General features: G+C 33.1%; 4 protein-coding genes across 6 annotated transcripts; 1 reads left to right on the forward strand and 3 right to left on the reverse strand.

The window, feature by feature from the left end:
- Positions 1-52: 52 nt before the first annotated feature.
- Positions 53-3,293, forward strand: Pus7 (pseudouridine synthase 7). The gene is made up of 5 exons (XM_035865488.2): positions 53-396; positions 520-1,029; positions 1,114-2,389; positions 2,467-2,618; positions 2,710-3,293. Exons 1-5 carry the CDS (start codon positions 207-209, stop codon positions 3,108-3,110), a joined length of 2,529 nt encoding a protein of 842 aa, XP_035721381.2. The 5' UTR covers positions 53-206; the 3' UTR covers positions 3,111-3,293.
- A 230-nt stretch (positions 3,294-3,523) lies between these two features.
- LOC118441297 (uncharacterized) lies at positions 3,524-5,399 on the reverse strand. The gene is made up of 6 exons (XM_035865485.2): positions 5,368-5,399; positions 4,669-4,955; positions 4,395-4,562; positions 4,140-4,309; positions 3,815-3,980; positions 3,524-3,756 (listed from the first exon to the last, which is right to left on the reverse strand). Exons 2-6 carry the CDS (start codon positions 4,673-4,675, stop codon positions 3,524-3,526), a joined length of 744 nt encoding a protein of 247 aa, XP_035721378.2. The 5' UTR covers positions 4,676-4,955; positions 5,368-5,399.
- Positions 5,400-6,206: 807 nt separating this feature from the next.
- On the reverse strand, positions 6,207-9,155 carry LOC118441296 (beta-galactosidase). The gene is made up of 10 exons (XM_035865484.2): positions 8,750-9,155; positions 8,492-8,664; positions 8,281-8,431; positions 8,152-8,215; positions 7,982-8,076; positions 7,678-7,908; positions 7,428-7,599; positions 7,209-7,330; positions 6,736-7,143; positions 6,207-6,667 (listed from the first exon to the last, which is right to left on the reverse strand). Exons 1-10 carry the CDS (start codon positions 8,822-8,824, stop codon positions 6,245-6,247), a joined length of 1,914 nt encoding a protein of 637 aa, XP_035721377.2. The 5' UTR covers positions 8,825-9,155; the 3' UTR covers positions 6,207-6,244.
- Positions 9,156-11,604: 2,449 nt separating this feature from the next.
- LOC118441226 (uncharacterized) lies at positions 11,605-19,786 on the reverse strand. Of its 3 annotated transcripts, none has more exons than XM_085660054.1 (6): positions 19,728-19,786; positions 18,461-19,630; positions 18,228-18,350; positions 12,314-18,120; positions 12,103-12,226; positions 11,605-11,963 (listed from the first exon to the last, which is right to left on the reverse strand). In XM_085660054.1, the coding sequence occupies exons 1-6, from the start codon at positions 19,732-19,734 to the stop codon at positions 11,758-11,760; spliced, it is 7,437 nt and encodes a 2,478-aa protein (XP_085516180.1). In that variant the 5' UTR covers positions 19,735-19,786; the 3' UTR covers positions 11,605-11,757. The 3 variants fall into 3 exon arrangements, with proteins under 3 accessions (XP_085516180.1, XP_085516179.1, XP_085516181.1); XM_085660053.1 differs by having other exon boundaries at positions 18,204-18,350; XM_085660055.1 differs by having other exon boundaries at positions 11,823-11,963; positions 12,052-12,226; positions 18,204-18,350.
- Between the last annotated feature and the right edge of the window lie 7,382 nt (positions 19,787-27,168).

Raw genomic sequence — 27,168 nt, forward strand, 5'->3', positions numbered from 1 at the left:
CGAAACATTCTTGCACCTGCAGGTAAATGTTCATTAAGTTCATCAATGTTCATATACTGGCATGTTATATACACCGAACATAACCTATAAAACAATATTGAATAGGTGTTAGTATACTATATTGAATATTATGTTGTATTACATAATATAAACAAATTTAATATACAGATAAAATACGTGTTGTTATTTATCAAAAGAGATATACGATGGCAGAAGTAAATACGGATAACAATGATTCCCCAACAACACATGAAAGATTTTCTCGTAATCGTGGACGTGGTTCTGGCAGTAAAAATCGCGATACATTTCATAAACATAGTGATCGACGAAATTATGATTCTTCCAATTCTCAAGAATCAAGTAATAAATCAAATCGTGCTAGATCATATAGGGGTGGTGAGTTTTAATTATTATATTTAATTTAATTTTATAAAAGATAATATAGATAATGAATAATACATATTGTTAATTTAAATAATTTAAAGATAAATAAATCATGTTTTAATAAACTTCTTATAGGTTTCCGTGATAATAATTTTGCTCGAAAACCGTATAAAAGAATCTGGTCTCATATGGAAGGAGATGGGAAAAGAAAACGGCTTGAAGTTGGTAATCGTTTAAAAGAACCTGACATTGGTGTGACAGAATTTATAGGAGATCATCTTGGTTTTTCTGGTTTAGTTAAAGAAAGATACAGTGATTTCCATGTCAATGAAATATCTCTTGATGGTGAGATTGTTAAATTAACGGATCAGAATATTCCTATCGAGCCCCAAGAAACAGAAACTTTAGATGATTTGAAGAAATGTGTTTCTGATACTATATGGGAACAATTGCAAACATTAAAAGAAGAAGAATCATCTACTTCTTCTATTGAAATTGATGTTACCGATATAGATAAAGATGGACGAAGAACTATTCATGAAATTGCTAAAAGACTGACAAATGTTAAGAGTCAAACTATTGATCAAAATGGCAAAAAGCTTATGATAATAATGAAAAATACAAAAGAAAATACAAATACAAATGGTAAAATCACTTGATTTTAATTGAAATAAAAATGTATGATTAATTTTTCTGAAATTTCATATTATTTTCATGTTATTTTATTAGCTTACAGGTTCCGTATTGACGACAGAATTAATTGGAAAAAACATGGAGGAGACTATTGTTACTTTTTATTACATAAGGTGAATATGGATACAATGGATGCTTTAAATCAAATGGCCATGATGTTACGTATTAAACCAAATAATTTTAATTATGCTGGAACAAAAGACCGTAGAGCATGGACTACTCAATGGGTTAGTTTAAAAAAAGTAACTCCTAAAAGCATTTTACGTGCAGGAAATGCAATACGTGGTGCCTATGTGGGTAATTTCAAATTTGTAAAGGAACCACTTAAGTTAGGTATGTTAACTGGTAATCGCTTTAAAATAGCAATACGAAATGTTACTGCATCAAATGAAGAAATTGAGAAAGCTATGATATCGTTACGCGATCGCGGATTTATTAATTACTATGGTCTTCAACGATTTGGCACAGTTGCTGCCATTCCAACACATGAAATAGGAAAGAAATTGCTTCAGGGTAAATGGCATGAAGCAATAGATTTGATCTTAAAACCGCGAGAAGGTGAACAAGATAAAGGCTTGGTAGAGGCAAGGAAAATATATGAAACGACAAAAGATGCATATGCAGCATATAATAAAATTAAAAGATCAGACAAAATTGAAGCAAACCTTTTAAAGGGTCTAACAATATGCACAGATAAAAATCCTCAAGGTGCATTAGATATGATACCAAGAAATATCCGTTTAATATATATTCATGCTTATCAAAGTTTTATATGGAATCATTTGGTATCTAAAAGAATAAAAGAGTTTGGTACACATCCTATTGTTGGTGATTTGGTATATCAAAATAATTCGGAAGAAAAATGTTCAGAAGAAAATACAGAAAGTGCAGAAATGTGTCAAGATAATAGCGAAGATACTTGCTTGGATGATGATGCTGATGAACCTAGTAATTCTATGAAAGAAGATCAAGACGAAATGATGTCTGAAATGTATGAAGTAGATAATAAAAAAGATGGCAACAAATCTAATAATGATATAAAAGAAGTTACAAATGCTACAGAAATAAGTCTTAAAATAGAAGAGAAAACTGATGAAAATAATACTATCGAAAATAAAGAAGAACAGGAAGATACTTATAATATTCCTTCAGTCAAAATCCTCACTGAAGAAGATTTACCTAATTATACATTAGCTGATATAATAATGCCACAGCCAGGATGGAAAGTGATTTATCCTCCATATGCCAAACCCTGGTTTGATGAATTTTTAGCTAAAGATGAATTAACGACTGATTTAAGACAGAATAATAAGTAAGTTTTACATTTAAAATAAAACTACTACTTACTATTACATAAACTATGCTATATATATATATATATATTTTTAGAAAATATAGTTTGGGTGGAGCTTATAGAAAAATATTACAAATTCCATTAGACTTATCTTGGAAAATCATGCGCTATAAAGCTAAGCATGATGATCTCATTTCGAGTGACATTGATGAAATAAAACAAGTTACACCTCCGAAAGATGATCCTGGTACGTAAAGTATTATTATTTTTTAACTTCTACTTTTATGCTACTTTTTCTTTTTCATAGCGATTTTTCGTTACGATACGATTACTTTCAGACGGAGAATATAAAGCATTAATAGTAGAAATGAGTTTAGGAGCAAGTACATATGCCACAATGGCGTTACGTGAAATATTAAAACACGATACGTCACCTCAAGTACAGGCTGCACAATCCGCAGCTCATGACACGCTTGTCGAAAATAAAGAAACTATTGCTGATGTATCGAAAACAAATACCGGCGATAATAATACTCAATCAAAAGAAGTTGAAAAAGAAGGATTAGAACAATCGGATAAAATTGATGAGAAGATGGATGTTGATCCAGATCCAAAAGAATCTGCCGAAAACGAAAAATGTTTAATCGAATCTGAGACAGAAATGCAAGTAGAACCGGCGATTGATGACATAGAAATGAGTCAAGAAAAAATAACTGTAAATGACATTAGTGCTAATTAAAGATCTTTTCCATCTAAGATGCTACAAATATTTTGTTTCTATTTATCGGTACACGCTACAATTATTGTAGCGTGTATAAATACACATTTACTTTTGTTTAAAGAAACAGACTTTGTATTTTCTTTTTTTTTTTTTTTTTTTTTTTTTTTGTTTACATAAAAACTATCACGAAATGAAATTAATTCAAAGAAAATCAAAATTTATGTGAAAACGAAAATATATATATTTAGCTAATATATGTGAATAAATACATTTTTTTCTTTTCCATTTAATCCAAGTTGTACCTAATTCATTCTTTTCCCAACAAATTCATTATACTATAAATGATGTATATATAAACGTTTACTTTATAATTACAATTTATATGCAAGACATTTTCGTACCAATCATAAAATACAATCTACATATTAGTATTACAAGGGTAGCCATGAAGTCCACGGAAAAAAGGTGGAAGGTAAGTGAAGTGCGTTCGTATTTAAAAATTCAAATCTTGCATTATCAACTCTCGAAATCGCAGTTTCAACGTTTGGAGAATCTCTTAAATTAACTATAGAAAATTGCGAATGATGTGTTCGTTCGTGTGTTCGCAAATTTCCAATAATCGAAAATTTCTTGTCACACACTGTGCACTGATAGGGCCGATCGCCTAAAAAGCAAAATCTTGTTTTTTTATTCGTGATAATTATGAAAAGAGGGTACATTACCGTTGTGTAGTTGCATATGATGATGTAATGCTCCTGGTTTGCAAAATCCTCGATTGCATACAGGACATCTCATGGGCCAGTTTCCGGTATGGGAATATCCATGCGCTCTGAGATCTCCAGGAGTTGGAAATGAACGGCCACATTCGTTACACTTATGTGGCTTTTCCTATTTCATTATTAGCATAAAAATTTAATTACTTTAATTAGATGTTAAAAAAGATGTATAAAAAAAATATATGCAAAAAATTAAGTTAAATTTAAAAATTGTGAAATTCTAAAATTACGTGAATACATTTATGTAACTGTTCAATGATTAATTAACAACCTTATAATGAGTCATACGATGATAATATAAGTTCGAAGACGCTGTGAAACGTTTTCCACAAATAGGACACTCGTGAGGTCGTTCTCCAGTGTGTATTCTTGCATGTGTGTTCAAAGAACTACTGGTGCTAAACATTTTGCCACATACTTTGCAACCATGTGGTTTTTCACCTACCGATGTAAACAAAAAATGAGTAAACACAATCCTATGCTAAAAAGTGAAAGTTAATCTCATATTTTCTTTACACAAATATACCTGTATGCGTTCGCAAGTGTCTCTTCAGGAGAGACGGTCTATCAAAATTTTTTCCGCAAGTTTGACAAGGCAAACGTCGCTGAAATTTCGAAGTATCCGTCAAATTAATTTTTTTCTCAGTTCCGCGAAAACTCAAATCTAATGGCACGTCTTGCATAACGTCCCAAACTGTATGAAAATCACATTAATTCATTGAGCCCAAAAAAAAAAAAAAAAGTGAAAACAAGTCGAGCGATAAAAAGAAGAAAAATATAAAAAAGAAATTCTTACTTACCAGACATCACAATCACTTATTTTCGAACGATCTATTTTAAATCAATTTTTAATATTGACTTAAGAAATTTTCTGATACTATTTCAAAGGAGTTAAACTGCAGTGTGTAACCGATAGGTTTGTATATGCCTCGAGGAAGACCAAGTCTTACTACCCCGAGGAAGATTACGCGCGTGATTACAGGTGAGAAACAGGATAGGGGCGACGATACCTCGGCGCATGTCGGGGGCGGCGTTCTTCCGGAGGGCGGAGTTTGATATACCTTTTGATAATGTACCGTACGATCGTCTGTAACATTTCGAAATATCCCCGTAATGAGTGCCATCACCATCAACCCCTATATGCGAGGAAAAATAGAGTCACCGATGACAAATGATATACTTTGAGAAATCATCTATAAAATCGTCTGCGCTAGAAAACATTTCTAAACGTTTTGGATGTGGTTTAGTTTTGTTTAATTTCATTTTTCTTTTTCTTTTTCTTTTTCTTTTTTGTTTTTTCTTTTTTTTTTTTTTTTACTTTCTTTAAAAACGAATTTTGATGAACGCAATAATTCGTACGTCCGATTGTCCTAAATATAATTGACAATATACAATATATCAATTTATAATAATTATTTATGAAATCTATTCTTTGAAAATTATTAAAAATAAAAAGGTCTATGTTGAAAAGTATATCAGAGTATAGTAAAGGTAATTACATTTTATATGTAGATTATACACGTAAAAATCCAAAGTCATTCGGGTTATCGTACTCTAGATTCGATATGGATTTAAATTGTAGAACTTACTGGTTATGTCAGAGCTGTGAAAAAAACAATCAAACTGAAATAAAAATTCTTTCTTAAACTTTTATCTTAGATTTGTATTCTTGATTGTTAATTATTAAGAAATTTGTCAATATATTATTGCCAGTATATATGAATTGACTCATACTACGAAGGACCGAGAAAAGAACTCATAGCCTTAATTACTCTCCGAAATCGAAGTCTTTTGTTGATCAACGGAGTAACGCGTCGTCACGGTATCGGCGATTTTTCACAAATATTCAACCGGAGGTGAGATAATTCGTCGTGTGGCATCGGGACGCCGGACGTCCCGCGGTGCCGTTCCCTCGTTTGTCACCCACCGAAGGATATTAACGCTATTGAAGTCTCCTTGGGATCTTTATAAAATGCTCCTTCATCGTCCTACAAACGGCAATGTGCCAGGCACGTGCTATCTATGTATATTATAGCATTATCATTGCCGATCGATTTGAGCAACGTCGAAAGCATAAACCAGCGTTTTTCGCTTTTAAAATAGGAACTCCTTTAGTAGCTTATCATTCGTTGAAGGTTCTGTATTTTATCCAAAAGCGCAAAGACTTTATCTTCATTTAACAAATATATATTATATTATTAACATACATTACCATTATTTTCTATCAATTTCTTTTGTTTATCAAACGTCACTATCACTTATTTATAATTGTATATAACAATATTATAACAAATACTATATAAGTTGAAATATATAAACTATAAAAGTGAAAAGTATATAAAAGAATTTTGATGAGTTTATTTTATTTGATACATTTTAATTATTTTCAGTATATACAACTGAAAAATTTAAGTTGGCTTTATCTTGAAGTCTCATTTTTCTCGTAACCGGTACATATTGTAATTCTAATATTTCTAATAGATTTTGACCGGTGCGTAAAAATGGTGCCGGTATATAGAGAGTCATTTGTGGACCAACCATAGGCCAATATCTACCAAGGTTGTAACCGTTTACGTATGCGATACCTTTACCCCAACCTGTGGTATCTAGATAAGTATCCAGTGGTTGATCAGTAATGTAGAAATAAGAACGGAAAAATACCGGTCCATTTAAAAGAACACCACTCGTTTCAATCGTTTTAGTTGTAAAATTATTCAATCCTTTTACATCGCTTAGCCGAAATCCTGTTACGTTCCATGGTGATAGTGGAACTCCGTTGATGTTTACATTAAAAATACCCTATGAATGATAAAAATTATGATAACATTTACATGATTTCCACTGATTTACATCAAATTGTTGAATACCTTAAAATCATGAATCTCATTGCCATAATTTAGATGTCCTTGATTTTCTACGAGTATTTTCAAGCGTTGGCCATGTGGGTTTACCAAGGACAAGGAATAGATATTCTTCATTCGACTCAATGTTCCGACGAGTTCAGAATCGACATATATCAATGCTCTATCTTTTGTTAATGCATTTAATATCATTGTATTCTTAATATTGGATGGTATATTAGTTTCATAGAGAACCAAATAATGCGGTAATCCTATTTCTTCAAAAGTCGGTGGGTTGGATGTGAATACTGTAGGAGAACCAAATAATTCTCTCGATTTCGGTTCAAATAAATCTAATACAGGTTCCAATAATATTGGACCATAATCGCCTTTAGGTGATACCGTTGGTAGGGAAATATTTGGCAAAGGAAGATACTAACAAAGAATATTAACATTATTAAATATCGTAGTTCATTATTCGTTTGTAAAAGATATTGTACCTTGGATATAACATCTCTTATCAGAAAATATTTTTCTGTTGGATCTCCAGCCTCTGTTAATGGTGCGTCATAGTCGTAGGAAGTTAATTGAGGATTAAACGACTTGGAATCACCATTAGCTCCTAAATTATTACATACGATCATATAAATCATAACATATAAAAATAATATATTATAATTTATTAGAATAATATATTAGAATAAAATAATTATACTAACCAGAAGTAAATCCAAAGTTCGTGCCGCCATAAAACATATATATGTTAACGGAAGCTCTAAGTGCCAACATTTCGTCTAATTTTTGTTGAACAGCATTACCCGACACTCTTTGAAATGGTTCTTCCCAATGGGTCAACCAGCCAGGATAGAACTCCGAATTTATCAGTGGCCCCTTAAATGATTATTTTAATCAGTAAATAAATTTATCCAATTTTTGTTTAAAAAAAAGAACAATTATAACAATATCTACCCTCGATTGAAATCGTCTCATAAGTTCAAAGCTATCATTTACATTGGAACCAGTACCAAAATCAATGGTGGTATATACACCAGATACTGATCCGCAACGAAGCATTCTATCGTTTATTCCATCCGTCGTATATAAGACAGCTTTATTTCCAATTATTTTTTGGAAGATATCGCGTAATGTGTTCATATATACGGAATCACAAGCTCCATAACTTCCATATTCATTTTCCACCTAAATCACAAACATGATTAAAGAAAATCTGAAGAATATCATTATCTTATAAATATCATAAAAACTAATGTACCTGAACCATAATGATAGGTCCACCATTTCCTCTTAAATAAGGTTTCACTTTATTCAATACAATATTCAAGTATTGTTCTACGTAATTTAAGTAACCTAACGATGAGAAAAAAAAATTAAAAACAAGATATCTATAATGTAAAAACATTACTATGGACAATAATTACTTACGTATATCATTAGTACGTAATTTTATATCAGGTACACGAGTTAATAACCAATATGGAAAACCACCCTAAAAAGAAAGATTATTAAACCAAATAAATGATTTTTTTTATAGATTTAATATGATTTATGTACAAAGTCTCTTTCCGCGCAAATGTAAGGTCCGGGTCTCAATAAAACTAAAAGATCCTCTTCTTGAGCGATATTTAGAAATTCAATGAGGTCTGCTTCGCCACTCCAGTTCCAAACATCTATTTCAGGTTGATGTAGACTCCACTCTACGTACCTGTACAGAATATATTTAGACATAGTCTACTTATTAAATTCATTTCTTATTCATCCTTACGTCGAAACGGCATTTAAACCAGCTGCTCTCATTTTCCTCAATCGATCCCGCCAATATCTCTTGGGCGTACGAAAATAATGAAAACTACCGGAAACATAACGGAATGGTTGCCCATCCAACAAGAATTGATTATTTGAATAATCTATTTCGAAACCAAATTTCGACTCTAAATTCTGCAATCGAAAATTTCCTTAATATAATTACAGCATTAAGTTCGTCAGTAAATCGTCATTTTTTTTTTTTATATCAAATACATACATTTCGTTCGATATGTAATAGTTCTCCAAATATACTGCCAATGGTCACTATCGACAAAAGTAATGCCTTCCACATGTTGATTTGTTACAAATCCAACTGGATAAACTTTTTTGTTCTTCGTCAAAGTCGCTAAGAAAGATCGCCGATCCGGTTCGTCTTAACGATAACGCTCGACTGAGACTGACCAGACAAGTAGTATCTCAAGTTGTTTATGTTTAAAGTTCAGCACATTCGAGATAAGATCATTCGAGTATCATTATTGTGCTATATATTTGAACTTCATTTATTCTTATAAAATAGAAAACACCGTGAAGAGATGCCGAAAGGTCTTACTGATTTGTTACTGATTTGCAGCTTATCAATACTCCAAGTATTTATCGTACAAATACACAAATGGGAATAGAGACCATTCGATACTGCTGAATTCTTCGCGCCAAGTAAAGAAACTTAATGCATGTGCTTCGACCTAGAGCATACTGAGCAATATACAGCGATGGATTATGGAACGCGCAATGTATAGTTTAATCGGCAAATTTGAGATGACTTACATTCGTTGGATGAATGCTAACAACATAGACTAGGAGAAAGAAAGAGAGAGAGAGAGAGAGATAGAGATAGATAATAGTTAGCTTAACACGTACTATATCAATTACTGTAATAGACGTTCATTAAAATGTCCTCTCTTTTATTTTATACTCCTTTTCATTAGTAATTTTATATTTAATCTGACTTGAACATTTTTCAAAAATATTTTACATTTAACATTTAAATCTTGTATAAAAAAATTTTTTATATTCATCCAACGAATGTAAGTCATCGCAAATTCGCCATACACTTATGTTTTATATGAATATATTTACTTATACGAATAGTTAGAAGTAGATAACAATGATAATAAACGAAGGTAAAGCCTAGACTTACTATTTTAACCATTAGAATGATGAAAGGATTTATCATAAAAATACGGTACGACGTTTAACGATAAAGATTTTATATCACTATGTTAATGCGTTTCGCCATGGCGCCAGAAAACTAACAGGTTTACACGTACCGTTAACTTCACTGCGAGTCGCCCCACTTAAAGTTAGTCGAAATTTATGACCTTTCAAAGCGTAGAGCTCCACGAATTTCTGTACTCAAAAACTAACACTATTGACATAGTATGAAAAATGTTTCGATAAAATTTCTATTAACCGAGTTACCGAGGAAATCGCTCCAATTAGCTATTAAACTAACGATCTTATTTCATTATTTAGATTCCACATAATTATTTACACGTAGATACGATACGACAATATTTGTTATCAATCATTAAATGATAAAATTTGTTATACGTTACAAACGCACGTTTAAAGTATACTATTTTATATTAGTTCTTATTTTTTTTTTTTATACGAGAACTTCTTGACCATGAAATGCAACATGTTTATTTATAGAGACAAAGAAGTATTAATTTTCTTTTCACTATGAAAACGTTCTTTTTACTATGTCACGTTCATTATGAGTACGTGACATTCAAATACATTTTATTTCTAGTTACGTAAAACATGGCATTAAATAAATAACCTAGTATTCTATTGCAAAAATAAAAAGGTAAAAGTTTTTTCTTAACTAAAATGAATCTCTTTATTGAAATAAATTGAATTTATTAAAAAATATTAATTAATATATTTAATTAACAATATTAGTAAAAAATTAAATAAATTCTTTTGGAATAGAATTATAAAAACTTAATTACTTAGTTATCATTTAGATCCCAATAATGATCTATTTTCTTGTCTTGTAATATCTTTTTTGCCACATATACCGCAGATAGTACATAATGTGATAACTACTACATATAAGCTAACTAGTTATTTATTGATGATATGATGATATATCGAATGATAATATATCAATCTTCAGTCAAATGGCCTGAATAAAGTATCGAGCTAAAATTTTATAATGACTATAATATACTGCTTTAAACTGTACTATTTCATAATTTTCATTTCCATACTACTTCCGTTTAAATAATATTTAAAATTAATTGAATTTCTATTTGAAACGCATGGCGTTTCTCTCGAATTTAAAATTAATTCTCGAATTAAAACTATTTTAATAAAAAAATAATTAAATTTTTTCGATAAATTTTTGAAATTGAATGTATTAGGCTGCAAATTTTCTTTTACAATATTTAAATTATAAACTTTATATTCTCTCATGAATCTATACTATTATTTTTATATATGTACTGATTCATTTTTATAATGTTACGAATACGAAGATATCTACGTAAACAGTTCGTAAATTTTAACAGATTCCATGTCGAGCCATTTTTGTTGAATTTTTTATCCAGGTCATTTGAAATTTTAATTAATATTTGATATATTATCATACAATATTTCGTCGCATCGTCAATCCATAAGTAATTAGCTTGTATAAAGTAATTATCACATCGAGTACCATGTGTACCGTAGTACTACACATTGTGCTGCAATCAGTTTTATATGTTTTTAACACATTAAATAAATATATTAGCGTGTACTACCAGTGATATTACTGGTGATATTACCAGTGAATGGAAAGTTTTAAACGTCTTAGTCTTTGTAAGATAAATAAAACGTACTACTTTATATAACGTCGATATATTGTTGTATAATCTAATGAACAGATTACAAATATAATAACAATAAAAATCTCAAGTAATTCGAATAGAAAAGGATGATTTGATAAATACGTTCTTATAAATATTTTTTTTTTTTAATTAAAGAATCAGATATATTATTTATCAATATTGTACATATGTGTTATGTTATTTTTCTAATATACAAAATAAATCTCTTTTTATACATAACTATATATGAAATGTACAGTAATATTGCATATGAAATATACGCTAAGATTATATTGTTTTTATATATCGATAACGCTTGTAAAATTTATATTATTGAAACATGGCTTATAAACAATGTCGATCCTCGTGACATAACGACGATCATCTAATAAATCGTTAGAAATTTATATTTCTAAGATCCTTGCAAATGATTGTAAATATTTTGAAGGAGCTCCATTAATTGATTGGTATCGTTTATATCAATTGTTTTAGTCATTGCCCCGTTGTTTGTATATTTAATAATTGTGGTAGGTGAAGATTGATTTATTGCAGCTTCTATGTCGGATATATTATTTGGAAACTTATTTTCATCTACTGTACCTTCATCTGTACTTGTACCTATAAAGAAAATTTCACAAATTGTTACATGCAAGATAATATATTACATAATAAAATTCATATATTTTTTTTATATCGATCAACGTACGTAATGCAAATTAAATTGTTAATAGATACATCTGTTTTGAAATCTGCTTACTTTCGGCTCCAACTCCAGTATTAAGAGTACGTTTTTCAATAACGCCATCAAAATTATCTTCTCCATTTAAAATTATCGGATCACCAGCTTGTTCTTCTTCATCGAAGAGCGTTTTGAGAGTTTTCTGTTTTGTAATAGGTAACACCACTCGAGTAGTGATAATATTCTCGTTATTGTTCATATCAAAAGCAGTATTTGTGTTAATACATACCGTTGTTATCTCTGGATTAGCATCTTGCAGAACAACTGCAGAGGCAGTATCGATTGCTTCGAGATCAGATCTATGCTCAGCTTCATGCCATTCATTGGTACTATTAGAATTCCATTTAGAAACAGTAGACTTCTGAGTAACGTTTACTATGTTATTAGATATCGTAGATCCATTTTGAGATTGGCCGTCAACTTTTATTGCATAATTTTCAATACTACTTTCAGAAGTAAGATTAACATTTTGATTTTTTATTGTGTCTGATAAATTGGATGATGGTAATGAAAATATAGAACTATCACTATTATTAGATTTAGAATTGTTGTTCGACTGTAAAATGATAGATTGAGAATCAGATGATTGTTTAGACGTCGTAAGTTCTTTTTTCACTGTTTTACTTATATTTCTGTCAACTCCTGAATTCTCATTCCCATTGCTAGAATTTATATTAAAACTAATATTCGTATATCGTGAATCAACAGTTGGAGAAAACTCAGATTCACTTGAGTTTACAAAAGATTTCTCATCGGTTGTAGAAATGGGAATTAAATCCTTCCACCGTGGATAAATTCCTTGAGTAGTAACAGGTACTACAGTATTGCTGTTAGATACTTCCGTTAGTGCTGAGTTTGATTGTAAATCCCATTTTGTTGTATTATCTGTAATTGCACTAGAAGTCGATATATAACCACTGGAACATGGGATAACAGTTAAAGAACCAATTTCGTCATTCAATAGAGAAGATTGGGATGGTATAACAATATTCGTATTGTTATTTAAACTTAAATTATCATTAGAGATATTCTCTTCATCCTGTATAGTAATACGTGAACTTGAATCAGAATTCAAATTTGGTTTGATTGATGTTGCTACCCAATCTGGTTTATAAGATCCAACTAGCCACTCTGGTATATCTGATATAAAAGGTAAGTGTGGTTTATTCGATGATAGTGGTAATTGTGGTTTATCTGATATACCTGACCAGTTTGGTTTTTCTGTAATAATTGGCAAATGTGGTATACTTGATGATATTGGCAATCGTGGTTTAGGCGAAGCGACTGGCCAGTCTGGTCTGTCCGATACAACTGGCAAATTTGGTTTGACTGATGTTCCTATCCAATCTGGTTTATCAGATCCAACTGGCCACTCTGGTTTTTCTGATATAATAGGTAAGTGTGGTTCATCCGATGATAATGGTAATTGTGGTTTATTTGATATACCTGACCAGTCTGATTTTTCTGTAGTAGTTGGCAAATGTGGTTTATTAGATGATATTGGCAATCGCGGTTTATGTGAAGCAACTGGCCAGTCTGGTCGGTCTGATACAACTGGCAAATGTGGTTTGAATGATGTCCCTATCCAATCTGGTTTATCAGATCCAACTGGCCACTCTGGTTTTTCTGATATAATAGGTAAGTGTGGTTTATCCGATGATAATGGTAATTGTGGTTTGTCTGATATAGCTGACCAGTCTGGTTTTTCTGTAATAATTGGCAAATGTGGTTTACTTGATGATATTGGCAATCGCGGTTTATGTGAAACAACTGGCCAGTCTGGTCGGTCTGATACAACTGGCAAATGTGGTTTGACTGATGTTCCTATCCAATCTGGTTTCTCAGATCCAACTGGCCACTCTGGTTTATCCGATGTAATAGGTAAGTGTGATTCATCCGATGATAATGGTAATTGTGGTTTATTTGATATACCTGACCAGTCTGGTTTTTCTGTAGTAATTGGCAAATGTGGTTTACTTGATGATATTGGCAATCGCGGTTTATGTGAAGCGACTGGCCAGTCTGGTCGGTCTGATACAATTGGCAAATTTGGTTTGACTGATGTTCCTATCCAATCTGGTTTATCAGATCCAACTGGCCACTCTGGTTTTTCTGATATAATAGGTAAGTGTGGTTTATCCGATGATAATGGTAATTGTGGTTTATCTGATATAGCTGACCAGTCTGGTTTTTCTGTAGTAGTTGGCAAATGTGGTTTATTAGATGATATTGGCAATCGCGGTTTATGTGAAGCAACTGGCCAGTCTGGTCGGTCTGATACAACAGGCAAATGTGGTTTGACTGATGTTCCTATCCAATCTGGTTTATCAGATCCAACTGGCCACTCTGGTTTTTCTGATATAATAGGTAAGTGTGGTTTATCCGATGATAATGGTAATTGTGGTTTATCTGATATAGCTGACCAGTCTGGTTTTTCTGTAGTAGTTGGCAAATGTGGTTTATTAGATGATATTGGCAATCGCGGTTTATGTGAAGCAACTGGCCAGTCTGGTCGGTCTGATACAACAGGCAAATGTGGTTTGACTGATGTTCCTATCCAATCTGGTTTATCAGATCCAACTAGCCACTCTGGTTTATCTGATATAATAGGTAAGTGTGGTTTACCCGATGATAATGGTAATTGTGGTTTATCTGATATAGCTGACCAGTCTGGTTTTTCTGTAGTAATTGGCAAATGTGGTTTATTTGATGATATTGGCAATCGTGGTTTATGTGAAGCTACTGGCCAATCTGGTCTATCCGATACAACAGGCAAATGTGGTTTGACTGATGTTCCTATCCAATCTGGTTTATCAGATCCGACTGTCCACTCTGGTTTATCTGATGTAATAGGTAAGTTTGGTTCATCCGATGATAATGGTAATTGTGGTTTATCTGATATAGCTGACCAGTCTGGTTTTTCTGTAATAATTGGCAAATGTGTTTTACTTGATGATATTGGCAATCGCGGTTTATGTGAAGCAACTGGCCAGTCTGGTCGGTCTGATACAACTGGCAAATGTGGTTTGACTGATGTTCCTATCCAATCTGGTTTATCAGATCCAACTGGCCACTCTGGTTTATCCGATGTAATAGGTAAGTGTGGTTCATCCGATGATAATGGTAATTGTGGTTTATCTGATATAGCTGACCAGTCTGGTTTTTCTGTAGTAGTTGGCAAATGTGGTTTACTTGAAGATATTGGCAATCGCGGTTTATGTGAAGCAACTGGCCAGTCTGGTCGGTCTGATACAACAGGCAAATGTGGTTTGACTGATGTTCCTATCCAATCTGGTTTATCAGATCCAACTAGCCACTCTGGTTTATCTGATATAATAGGTAAGTGTGGTTCATCCGATGATAATGGTAATTGTGGTTTATTTGATATACCTGACCAGTCTGATTTTTCTGTAGTAGTTGGCAAATGTGGTTTATTAGATGATATTGGCAATCGCGGTTTATGTGAAGCAACTGGCCAGTCTGGTCGGTCTGATACAACAGGCAAATGTGGTTTGACTGATGTTCCTATCCAATCTGGTTTATCAGATCCGATTGTCCACTCTGGTTTATCCGATGTAATAGGTAAGTGTGGTTCATCCGATGATAATGGTAATTGTGGTTTATCTGATATAGCTGACCAGTCTGGTTTTTCTGTAGTAGTTGGCAAATGTGGTTTACTTGAAGATATTGGCAATCGCGGTTTATGTGAAGCAACTGGCCAGTCTGGTCGGTCTGATACAACAGGCAAATGTGGTTTGACTGATGTTCCTATCCAATCTGGTTTATCAGGTCCAACTAGCCACTCTGGTTTATCTGATATAATAGGTAAGTGTGGTTCATCCGATGATAATGGTAATTGTGGTTTATTTGATATACCTGACCAGTCTGATTTTTCTGTAGTAGTTGGCAAATGTGGTTTATTAGATGATATTGGCAATCGCGGTTTATGTGAAGCAACTGGCCAGTCTGGTCGGTCTGATACAACAGGCAAATGTGGTTTGACTGATGTTCCTATCCAATCTGGTTTATCAGATCCGACTGTCCACTCTGGTTTATCTGATGTAATAGGTAAGTTTGGTTCATCCGATGATAATGGTAATTGTGGTTTATCTGATATAGCTGACCAGTCTGGTTTTTCTGTAATAATTGGCAAATGTGTTTTACTTGATGATATTGGCAATCGCGGTTTATGTGAAGCAACTGGCCAGTCTGGTCGGTCTGATACAACTGGCAAATGTGGTTTGACTGATGTTCCTATCCAATCTGGTTTATCAGATCCGACTGTCCACTCTGGTTTATCTGATGTAATAGGTAAGTTTGGTTCATCCGATAATAATGGTAATTGTGGTTTATCTGATATAGCTGACCAGTCTGGTTTTTCTGTAATAATTGGCAAATGTGTTTTACTTGATGATATTGGCAATCGCGGTTTATGTGAAGCAACTGGCCAGTCTGGTCGGTCTGATACAACTGGCAAATGTGGTTTGACTGATGTTCCTATCCAATCTGGTTTATCAGATCCAACTAGCCACTCTGGTTTATCTGATATAATAGGTAAGTGTGGTTTACCCGATGATAATGGTAATTGTGGTTTATCTGATATAGCTGACCAGTCTGGTTTTTCTGTAGTAATTGGCAAATGTGGTTTATTTGATGATATTGGCAATCGTGGTTTATGTGAAGCAACTGGCCAATCTGGTCTATCCGATACAACAGGCAAATGTGGTTTGACTGATGTTCCTATCCAATCTGGTTTATCAGATCCAACTGTCCACTCTGGTTTATCTGATGTAATAGGTAAGTTTGGTTCATCCGATGATAATGGTAATTGTGGTTTATCTGATATAGCTGACCAGTCTGGTTTTTCTGTAGTAGTTGGCAAATGTGGTTTACTTGAAGATATTGGCAATCGCGGTTTATGTGTAGCAACTGGCCAGTCTGGTCGGTCTGATACAACAGGCAAATGTGGTTTGACTGATGTTCCTATCCAATCTGGTTTATCAGATCCAACTAGCCACTCTGGTTTATCTGATATAATAGGTAAGTGTGGTTCATCCGATGATAATGGTAATTGTGGTTTATTTGATATACCTGACCAGTCTGATTTTTCTGTAGTAGTTGGCAAATGTGGTTTATTAGATGATATTGGCAATCGTGGTTTATGTGAAGCAACTGGCCAATCTGGTCTATCCGATACAACAGGCAAATGTGGTTTGACTGATGTTCCTATCCAATGTGGTTTATCAGATCCGACTGTCCACTCTGGTTTATCTGATGTAATAGGTAAGTTTGGTTCATCCGATGATAATGGTAATTGTGGTTTATCTGATATAGCTGACCAGTCTAGTTTTTCTGTAGTAGTTGGCAAATGTGGTTTACTTGAAGATATTGGCAATCGCGGTTTATGTGAAGCAACTGGCCAGTCTGGTCGGTCTGATACAACTGGCAAATTTGGTTTGACTGATGTTCCTATCCAATCTGGTTTATCAGATCCAACTGGCCACTCTGGTTTATCCGATGTAATATGTAAGTGTGGTTCATCCGATGATAATGGTAATTGTGGTTTATTTGATATACCTGACCAGTCTGGTTTTTCTGTAATAATTGGCAAATGTGGTTTACTTGATGATATTGGCAATCGCGGTTTATGTGAAGCAACTGGCCAGTCTGGTCGGTCTGATACAACTGGCAAATGTGGTTTGACTGATGTTCCTATCCAATCTGGTTTATCAGATCCAACTAGCCACTCTGGTTTATCTGATATAATAGGTAAGTGTGGTTTACCCGATGATAATGGTAATTGTGGTTTATCTGATATAGCTGACCAGTCTGGTTTTTCTGTAGTAATTGGCAAATTTGGTTTATCTGATGCTACTGGCCAGTCTGAATTGCCTGATATATCTGGAAAATCTGATTTGTTTGATGCAACTGTCCAATGTGTTTTATCGGACGAAATAGCTAATTCCTTTTTGCCTGATACAACTTGAATATCTAAGTTATCTGATGCTACTGACCAGTATGATTTGTCTGATATAGCTGGAAAAACATATTGATGAGTAATTATTATGATATTATTAATTAGAGCATGTATAAATATATATATTATAAATTATTAATACCATGCGATGAGTTTTCAATTTTACCGTGATCTAGCGGATAATACCATGGTAATCCTTCGATACCTTCGATGGTATCATTACGAATAGACGTTATTTCTAGACCATTTAGATAACCATTAGATGAAGAATTTGAAACTTCAATATTACCTACAATAAATTCATTCGTCAATATAATGAAAATAGAAGAGATACTATTTTAAGATATTAAGTGTAATATAGAAAGGATTTAAATTATTTTTATAATAAATTCAATAAACCTGTGACTTCTGAAACTGCTCCAGCATGTGAATTCTGGTTTAAGGATGTACTTGAACGATAAGAATGGAATGTAGTAGTTATTATATCATAAATACCATTTAATGCAATTCTTATATTTGTTGGCAAGTCTTTCAGTATAGTATTACCATATTTATGTTCAAAACGATCTCGAAGTCTTTTTAATGTTTTAACAATTAATATGTTTTGAGTATCTGTACATCCTAATAATCCCTTACGATCGCACAATTTTTTTTCTATTAGAGTTTTGATAATCATTGACTTTATTTCACTCCATTTGCTTTCAGTTGATATATCATCCGTATTATTAAGTTTTTTATCACAATTTATACCATTCTCTTCACTTTTAGATGAGGTTGTTTTATCCTGCTCCTTTCTAATTTCCTTCTCACTTAATTTCTCCTTCAATGACGATAAAAGTTGCTTCAATATTTTTAAATTTAATTCAATGAATACATCATCGGACAATTTTTTAGATATTGTATAATTCCAATTTTCTATTTCATTCAATGATCCATTTAATTTCACTTCATCACTGAATTTAGAATTATCATATTTAATATGCTTGCTCTTGTCCTCTTTCTGTTTCTTATTATCCTCCTTCTTGTCTTGATCTTCATCAGACTTATTGAGGTTCGATTTTTTCCAGTGTTTATCTTCCTTAGATTTGTTTTTATCTTTTTCCTTCGATTTCAATTGGGAGGAGTTCAAAGAAGAATCTAATGATTCCGTAGAATCTGATGAATCCGAAGAATCTGATGAATCCGAAGAATCTGATGATTCCGAAGAATCTGATGAATCCGAAGAATCTGATGAATTCGAAGAATCATCATCGTTCTCTTTAGATTGTTGTTTCTCATACTTGTAAACATTCTTTATATGTTTTAATCGATTCAATGTTTCATCCGGCAGATGATCCAATACTGAATATTCCTTATTAGGAACTTGATCGTCCTTTGAATCCGTATCATTTTTAGAAAAAGGATTCATTAAATCTTTCAACTTCTTCTGAAATTTATCATTAAGTTTCTCTCTAATTTCTTTGTAATTTTGATTCTCTTCATTTTTTAAATCTTTAGGCCATGATAAGTCTGATTCCCAATGAGATGCTCCCAAGGTGTAGGCGAAGAGCAAAGTAATAAGAAATACACCTAAATGAATCAGTAGATGTTGAGAAAAATTATCATCTTAATACGAATGATATAGAATTTTTATAGAAAAAAAAAAACATAGTAAGAAGATTATTACCTTTCATGATTTTACCATATGATCAAGTCAATTCGATTTGTCATATAAAAATATCTTCTGTATACTGTCCTTACAAATCGGAAGGAACTCATTTATATAGCAGCCAGGTAAGAATTCCTTATCGCAGTTGCTCACGAAAAAGCACGAAATTTACGGCTGTTATTCTTATGATTCAAGTTATGACGAAGTAATAGTCCTGTTATCAGTCATCTTAAAAATCATCATTATTAAGCATAAAAATAATCATTTTCCACTAAATTTGGAAATATATTATTAAGAATTGACTATTTTTGCTATAAAAATTAAATCAAAATAAGTACAATTATTGGATAATTGATTTTTATTAATAAATTCTTTATTTATTGAAATCATTGTATAAATTTACTATTGTCTTTCAAAGAACTTTAATCAAACAATTTTATCTATATCAAATAGGATTTAAAAATTACTTTAGATTAAAATATATATATATATATATATATATATATATATATATATATATGTATGAACAATTACATATTCATTAAAGATAAATCTGTTATCTGATATTTTAGAAATTAAAGAAATTAGCGCTCAGATACGTGTCAACGTAATCTCACGTTCCACCAATCAAGAAATTTAAGAATTTGCAACAATCGATATTATATCGGCCGTATTAAAAAATCAATCGTGTATTATCGTAGTAATAATAAGATTTATAAACGTGACGATAAAAAAAGAATCTCAAAGAATCGATACTTCAAATGATCGATCGATTTTAATAACGATTGATAACATTTGAAGAAACGTGATCAAAAAATTATGCAATAAATGACACGTACAGATTGATCGACCAATCTATATTCGAACATCTTAGTTATAATGTTATAATTTAGTTTTTCATTCTTCTAAATTTACAATAATACGGATAGGTCAAGATCCTTGAATGAGAGATATCTAGAATTAGAAAACGCTCGCGATAGAAATCGAAAGTGGACAAGGTAGCGAGGCCAGCGAGCGAAAGCGAACGCGATCCTGACCTAGGATACCCAGCTTCCTCGGTGAGAACCGTTCAGTGATCGTACATCGGGTTAATAGAAATCTCTGTTAGGTCGGGTCAGGACGATCGCCGGCCAGCGAAAGTGAAAACGAAACGAAACTGGCAAGTCGGTCGCGACCGCCCGATGTAGGAGAGTGAAATTGAGGCCGGTAAAAGTGGGCAAGTAGGACTGTGCCCTATATGCGACCGTCCTTTCGGTCACGCTTTTCGTTCGAACGCGTTCACTTTCATCGGATGAAACTGTCGTGCCTTCACGCCCTCGATTAGTAGCATATTCACCTTTGTATCGACGAATAAGTATCGACTTTCATCGAACCGTGATACATTTATATTTTATTTATTTTCATTTGGCATGAATTTTTTCAAACATTTTTCATAAAGAAAAATTATTTCGAACAAATAATTGTAGAGATTAATTGACAAATAACACTTGTTAAATGAACACTTTTTATTGCAATAATTCATCATAAAGATATTAAACATATGTGAAAAATGTTTAATATCTTTAGCAAAGTTTTCCTAAGATTACGTTAGAGATAAAATGAAAAATACTTGAGAAGAATGAATCATTAAGAACTATTCTGAATAATAAATATTATTAAATGTACTATAAAAAAGTAAAACAGTAAATATAATAGGATTATTAAATACAAGTTCGTTGTAGCATATGATAATAATAAAATTTTTCTACTGTACACAATAGATTTATAACTATGATTGCATGCTTTTTTAGAAACTAGATAATAAACGCACTCACACATAGTAATTTTTACGTTACAAAAGATAACAAACTTATCTATTTAAAATTGTAAAAGAATCAATCATTTTTCTTTGATACCGAATCATAATCGCTGATGTGAGATTATCTTTCTGTTATTAAATAAATAAAAAGGATTTAAAAATCAAGATTATTTCACAATATTTTGTAAAACAGAAATTGAGTAAAACTTCCAATCATTCTGTGGCTTCGTTGAATCATAACGTAAGCAAAGTAACAGTATATTTGCATACTCCGAATCTTCTTTTTCCTTATCGAATTTGATCAAATATTAAAAGATTTAACTCTCTAACAAATATTAATTTTTTCACGATCTATCTCTTTAAGATAATAGAAGATTTAAGATTTGTTGGTAAATTGCTTTAAACGAAGTATATCAAATAAAAACAGAAAAAAAGTTTCTGATAAAAATATGACATGCATAAGATATAATTAATACTGCGTGCGTATCATGTAATTTTTAAATTTTGAACTTTTTAAATGTTTTATTCATTATTTTTACCAATAATGAACGAATTTGTTTATCAAAAAAAAAAAATAAATAAATAAATAAAAAGAATGATAAATTATCGATTGTAGTCATGTTAGTAATTAATCGATAAATGATCAACGAAAGGTTCCTTCTTTTCTCTTGATAATATACTTACAGTCGATATAGAGGAGTTCTATTTCAATATCGGTAGATGACGCTGTTAACTCAATGTTTAATTACTTCTGATAGATCAATTGTATTTATATAGAATCCTCATGATCATTACAAAGTCTATGACTTTTGGTAATTTAAAAACATTCCTGCGAATATTTAAATGATCGCAAAAGAAATGCAAAATAAAATTTCTTCTAAAGGATTAAAAATGAAGGATCTTCGACGAATCACTGGAAGTTATTTAAAAAAGAAGAAAATTGGTTAAAAATTTAACATCTCCTTTGAAATCCTTTGCAACTTAATCGACACAATTTACCGATACGCGATATCTTTCTCACAGTCATTATAGCAACAGTTGTACAATGTTTTACATTTATGTCTTATACTCCATCAACGAAGAAAGTAACATATTTTAGCTCTTCGTTGCAACACGTATGAGAACCCAAAATATTTTTGCAGGATGTCGCGAATATTTCGCAAAGACTGTTGTATGAAACGGTCTCACATACACATAAACCTTGAACCATCTGTGTGCTCTACATAGATGCGTCCGATATGAGATCGATCGTTTGTCGAAGCCGGTCTTCACGTAATGAGAGGCCCAAAGCCGCCTCGCGTGTATCTCGTTCTCCCCTTTATGAGAATCGACAGATTTCCATCGAGATTACGATCGTGGGTGGATCATCTGATCTTGCAACAAGGACAATCAACTTTAATCGACCTTCTTAACTCCCAAATGCTTTTTCTCTACTCTACTTGTATATCTATCTTTAATTTATCAAAAATCTCACAAATTAAACTAATGATCATTGAATCATATTATTCAGGATCAATCAAATAGTTAATTATATTTGAGTAATAAATCAAAATAATGAAAAAATTTGTTTTTGTAAAATTCAGGATCATTTACAGGAAATAACGATCATTGATCACAATGAAAGCTGTTATTGTTATCAATATTACGGACAAAAGTCACTTGGGAATCCCTAGAAATATTTCATCACCGATGGAAATTGCGATGCGATTGGTGTTGTAGAATCCACCCACCACCCGCTTTTCGCCGTCGTTGTTGTCGTCGTTGGTTCGTTCAGTTGATCGATAAACCGTCGATTTTACAGGTAAGTGCGCATGCATGTAGGCGCAACGAAATTAGTATGCCGCTCAGTGTCGATATCCCGAAGCAATTATTTCGAGGCGGACCGACCCTATCAGCTTCGCATATCCTCCTGAAGTTAATGGCCGGCCAATGTTTTGATTCTCGTTCGACAGGTTTCGTAACGCTGCTTTAATTTACGCGAGGTTACACTGTCTTGCAAAATAGTCTCGCAAAATTGGCAGATCGATCGTAGATTACGAAACAGAACTACTACTGTCCTAATCGTTGAAAATTATTAAATAAAATCTATAATATTTAATAATAAGAAAAACATGATATCTAGTAAATTCAGAATTTTATTCTATTTCCGAGAGAAAAGACTGTTATTACTAAGAAAAATCAATAAAAGTATTAAATCCATCTCCGATTCGAAGAATGATTCTATGTAAAATTGATGGGGTCACCGCACCCGGAATTACAGGTGACACGACACTTTCATCGTCGTCGAATTCGGTACGTAACTCTCTTTCACAGAGCATTACGAACCCACTTACGCTACTATCCATGTACCTACTTCGTGAAACTGCATTAATATTCTTGTCGCAGGAGCAGCCTCACGCTTTGTCGAACGTATTCTATGCGACACGAAGTGGAAACACTCTTGAAGAAAGATCGGTCTGCGTAAAAGTCAAGAAATCGCTTACGTAATTCCGAGAGTTTCTATCTAAAGAGCAAATATTTGTTTGTACCTATGTAAATGTCGGACCCTATACAGTTATGAGAACAAAAAACTAACGAGTACTTTGCGTAACCCTTCTAGTTAAAATCAACGTAAAAAGGATGAATGAACTTAATCAGGTTCCCTTTCGCCATTTAACCCCTGGAGCTGTTTAACCGTCTGGTCTTTGGTCACATCCTAAAATTTCACTAGAGAAAGCGACGTACGCGTGCTGACTTTAGAAATTTAAGGAAAACATCAAACGTCTCCTACAGTTCGTCTTAGTCTTTAACGAACTCTTTAGAATTTCAAAAGAAGACATTTGATATTTTTCATGATCAGTTTAATTTTAGTTCTCCAGGATTTCTTGTGACGCTACGTAGTCTTTAATCTTCGATGAAATATAAAAAATAATCGAAAAGCGGTCGTTGCGTGCCATCACGTTTTCACGCGATACGGAGCCACGTGCGCTGTGCGTTGAATTAGCTCTACGCAGTGATTGTTGTAGATTCCATACGTCACGATCTTCGATCTTCGACGACAATTTCACGAGATACCAATCTCGATTGCGAATAAGAAAATAAAATATATTTATTCCTTTCTCTTATTCTAAGAGAAGGTACTGTCAATGTCATAGTTGATAAATTGATCGAACGATCTCTCTTCAATGTTTCTTTAAATATCGATTAGCCCATTTGACTCAACAATGAATTTGTATAATTAAAAACTGATGACACTAAGTCTATTAGCCCGTTTACAAGGTAAACGGGCTAACTAGTTTAATTAATGATTCTGTTCTGGTAAAAAATTTCAATTCAAAGCCTCTTCGTACTCTTCCGTGTGGTCATCAACGTTTCTATTCTCTTAGATCATGACAGGGAGAATCATTTTTCAAACAGTCGTTCGATCGTACCTGTTCCGAGATCGATAATAGTTCCTAGCAACTTCGTGGAAGTCAACTTTCAAAGCAACGACGACGACGGTGATCTCCTTTAATACTGTAAGATAATATTGATTCCCTTTTATATAACACTTTGATAACTTTTAGTAAACTAAGAATCCTTTTTTTATTAAATGCAATTTTAAGGTAAAATAAATAATGTCGAAGAAACATAGTGCCGCAAAAACTAAATAATTATATTAACGATACAACCCTTACGATCTAGACTAATCTGATATCCGATAGTGATGGATACACGCTCGGGGAAAACAAAAGGTCGTGTATAAAAATTTTGCAAATTAATTTTATCCTGGGCAAGTGCACCAGGTATTACTAACTAGATTACATGCAACTAGGTTATTCGATACATCTCCCGTAACACGGAAGAGTCCCAACGTTAATAAGGTTTAACAACTTCCCTATCCATGAAGGTAGAAACCTTTTTATCCTTTCTCTCTCAACGAGTAAAAAAAAATTTAATATCTTACGTTGTACTACATTATCTCCTCGGTAATTTCGATGCATCCTTAATTCCATATTATAGAACGATACATTAACAAGGCGGTTGGCGAAGAAAACGTTGCCTTGGCACAGGAAGTGTTCGGCATGCCGGACAAGGGACAACCGCAAAGTCGGCGAAGACTGCAGGCAAGCTGCTGCTGCTGCTGCTGCTGTTGCTGCTGCTGTTGCTGCTGCTATGCCGTTCCGATATCGGTACGAGGAATCGGTAAGTCGTCAGTGTGTTTCTGGAACTCACGTACCATTCGGACGAGCACTACGAGCGAGTCTCGACCTTCCTACAATCATTTCTTTTGTACCGGTCTAAGCAACCTGCCGTTCTCTACACTAAGGAATCAAGTGGGGACTACTCGATTATTCACTCACCCTCCAATCTTCTTCTACATCAATGATTATAATAAATTCTTAAAGTTTTCCGTGATCGTAAACTCTTTTCAATCAAAAGAATAGTTACGACGACCTAAAGAAGTTGAATCTCTTTATAGATCGTTTTGATGATGAGACCGCAAAATGATTAGGAAGTGAAAATTCTTCTACCGTTCGCTTCACCGTCAATTTTAAAACCAAACCACAATTGTAACCAACTTCTACTATTTTCTCTTAAACGAAACAATTTTGAGTTGCACTAGTAGCTGTTTATGACCTGTTAAAAGTCCAATTCATTCAAGAATCGTTTTGATTAGGAACTGTTAGAGGAGGAAGGAAGCATCGAGCCGTAGGTGTGGGTTCCAGGTATTCATTTGTGGATAGGTGGGGTACGAGGACATCGATATTGGGTTAGTTTTTGCCTAGAGTTTCTAGTTTCCACAGTGGTGCAATGAGGCCTGCACTTCCCGTAGACGATCGCCAACACGTTCCAGATACTAAATCTCACGTGGGACAAATAATCATTGATAATGAAAGTGAGAAGGAGGCCAGTTTTGGAAACAAAGTTAACGATTAGAAAAACATACTTTCTCTGTTATCGTTATCACATTTTCAAACCTTCATATCTATGTTTCTATGGAAATACATTCGATATTCACATTGCCATTGATTCTTTCCGTTCTATTCGGAGGTACGTGTTCGATGTATAGGAATTGACGAGAACGACAACAGGATGCATGCGGCGCGTGTTCCCTTGCTACATCCGCGAATGGACGGACGACTTTTTTTCACGACTCGCCTAGAAATAAATATAACGCTCTCTCATCGATTCACCGTGATTCACCGGATGTGCAAGAGATTCGACTCGGTGTACGATTTTTCGTGTTCGTATAAACGATTATACAAAATAAACTTTTTTCTTTATCTCTCTCTCTCTCTCTCTCTCTCTCTCTCTCTTACTTTCATTCTCAATTTAAATAGATAAATATATCAATATATATCACGAAAAAAAATATAAAAAATAAAAAGAGAAGGATTATAATAATAGATTGTGTTAAATCAATACCCAAGGTAAAAGTTCGGTGATAAAGTAATCGTGAATTTTTCTCACGTTCGACATTACCTTTCTCGTCTTTAAAACCCACGCGAGGACCACTAACGGTATGGTAATGTGGCGAACATCATCTCGAGGTTTGACTTTCATTATGGTTGGGCGCGTGACCTCTCCGTGGTCCCTTATCTACCTGTCGATACGTTAAAACTACTGCTTTTTCCCACGTCCGTCTGACCACTGACCGATTTAAAATATCTTGTAAATGAGTTAACATTTAATGTAATT

Source organism: Vespa mandarinia, chromosome 11 (assembly GCF_050613455.1).
Source record: "Vespa mandarinia isolate Hongniang chromosome 11, ASM5061345v1, whole genome shotgun sequence".
Classification (NCBI taxonomy): domain Eukaryota; kingdom Metazoa; phylum Arthropoda; class Insecta; order Hymenoptera; family Vespidae; genus Vespa; species Vespa mandarinia.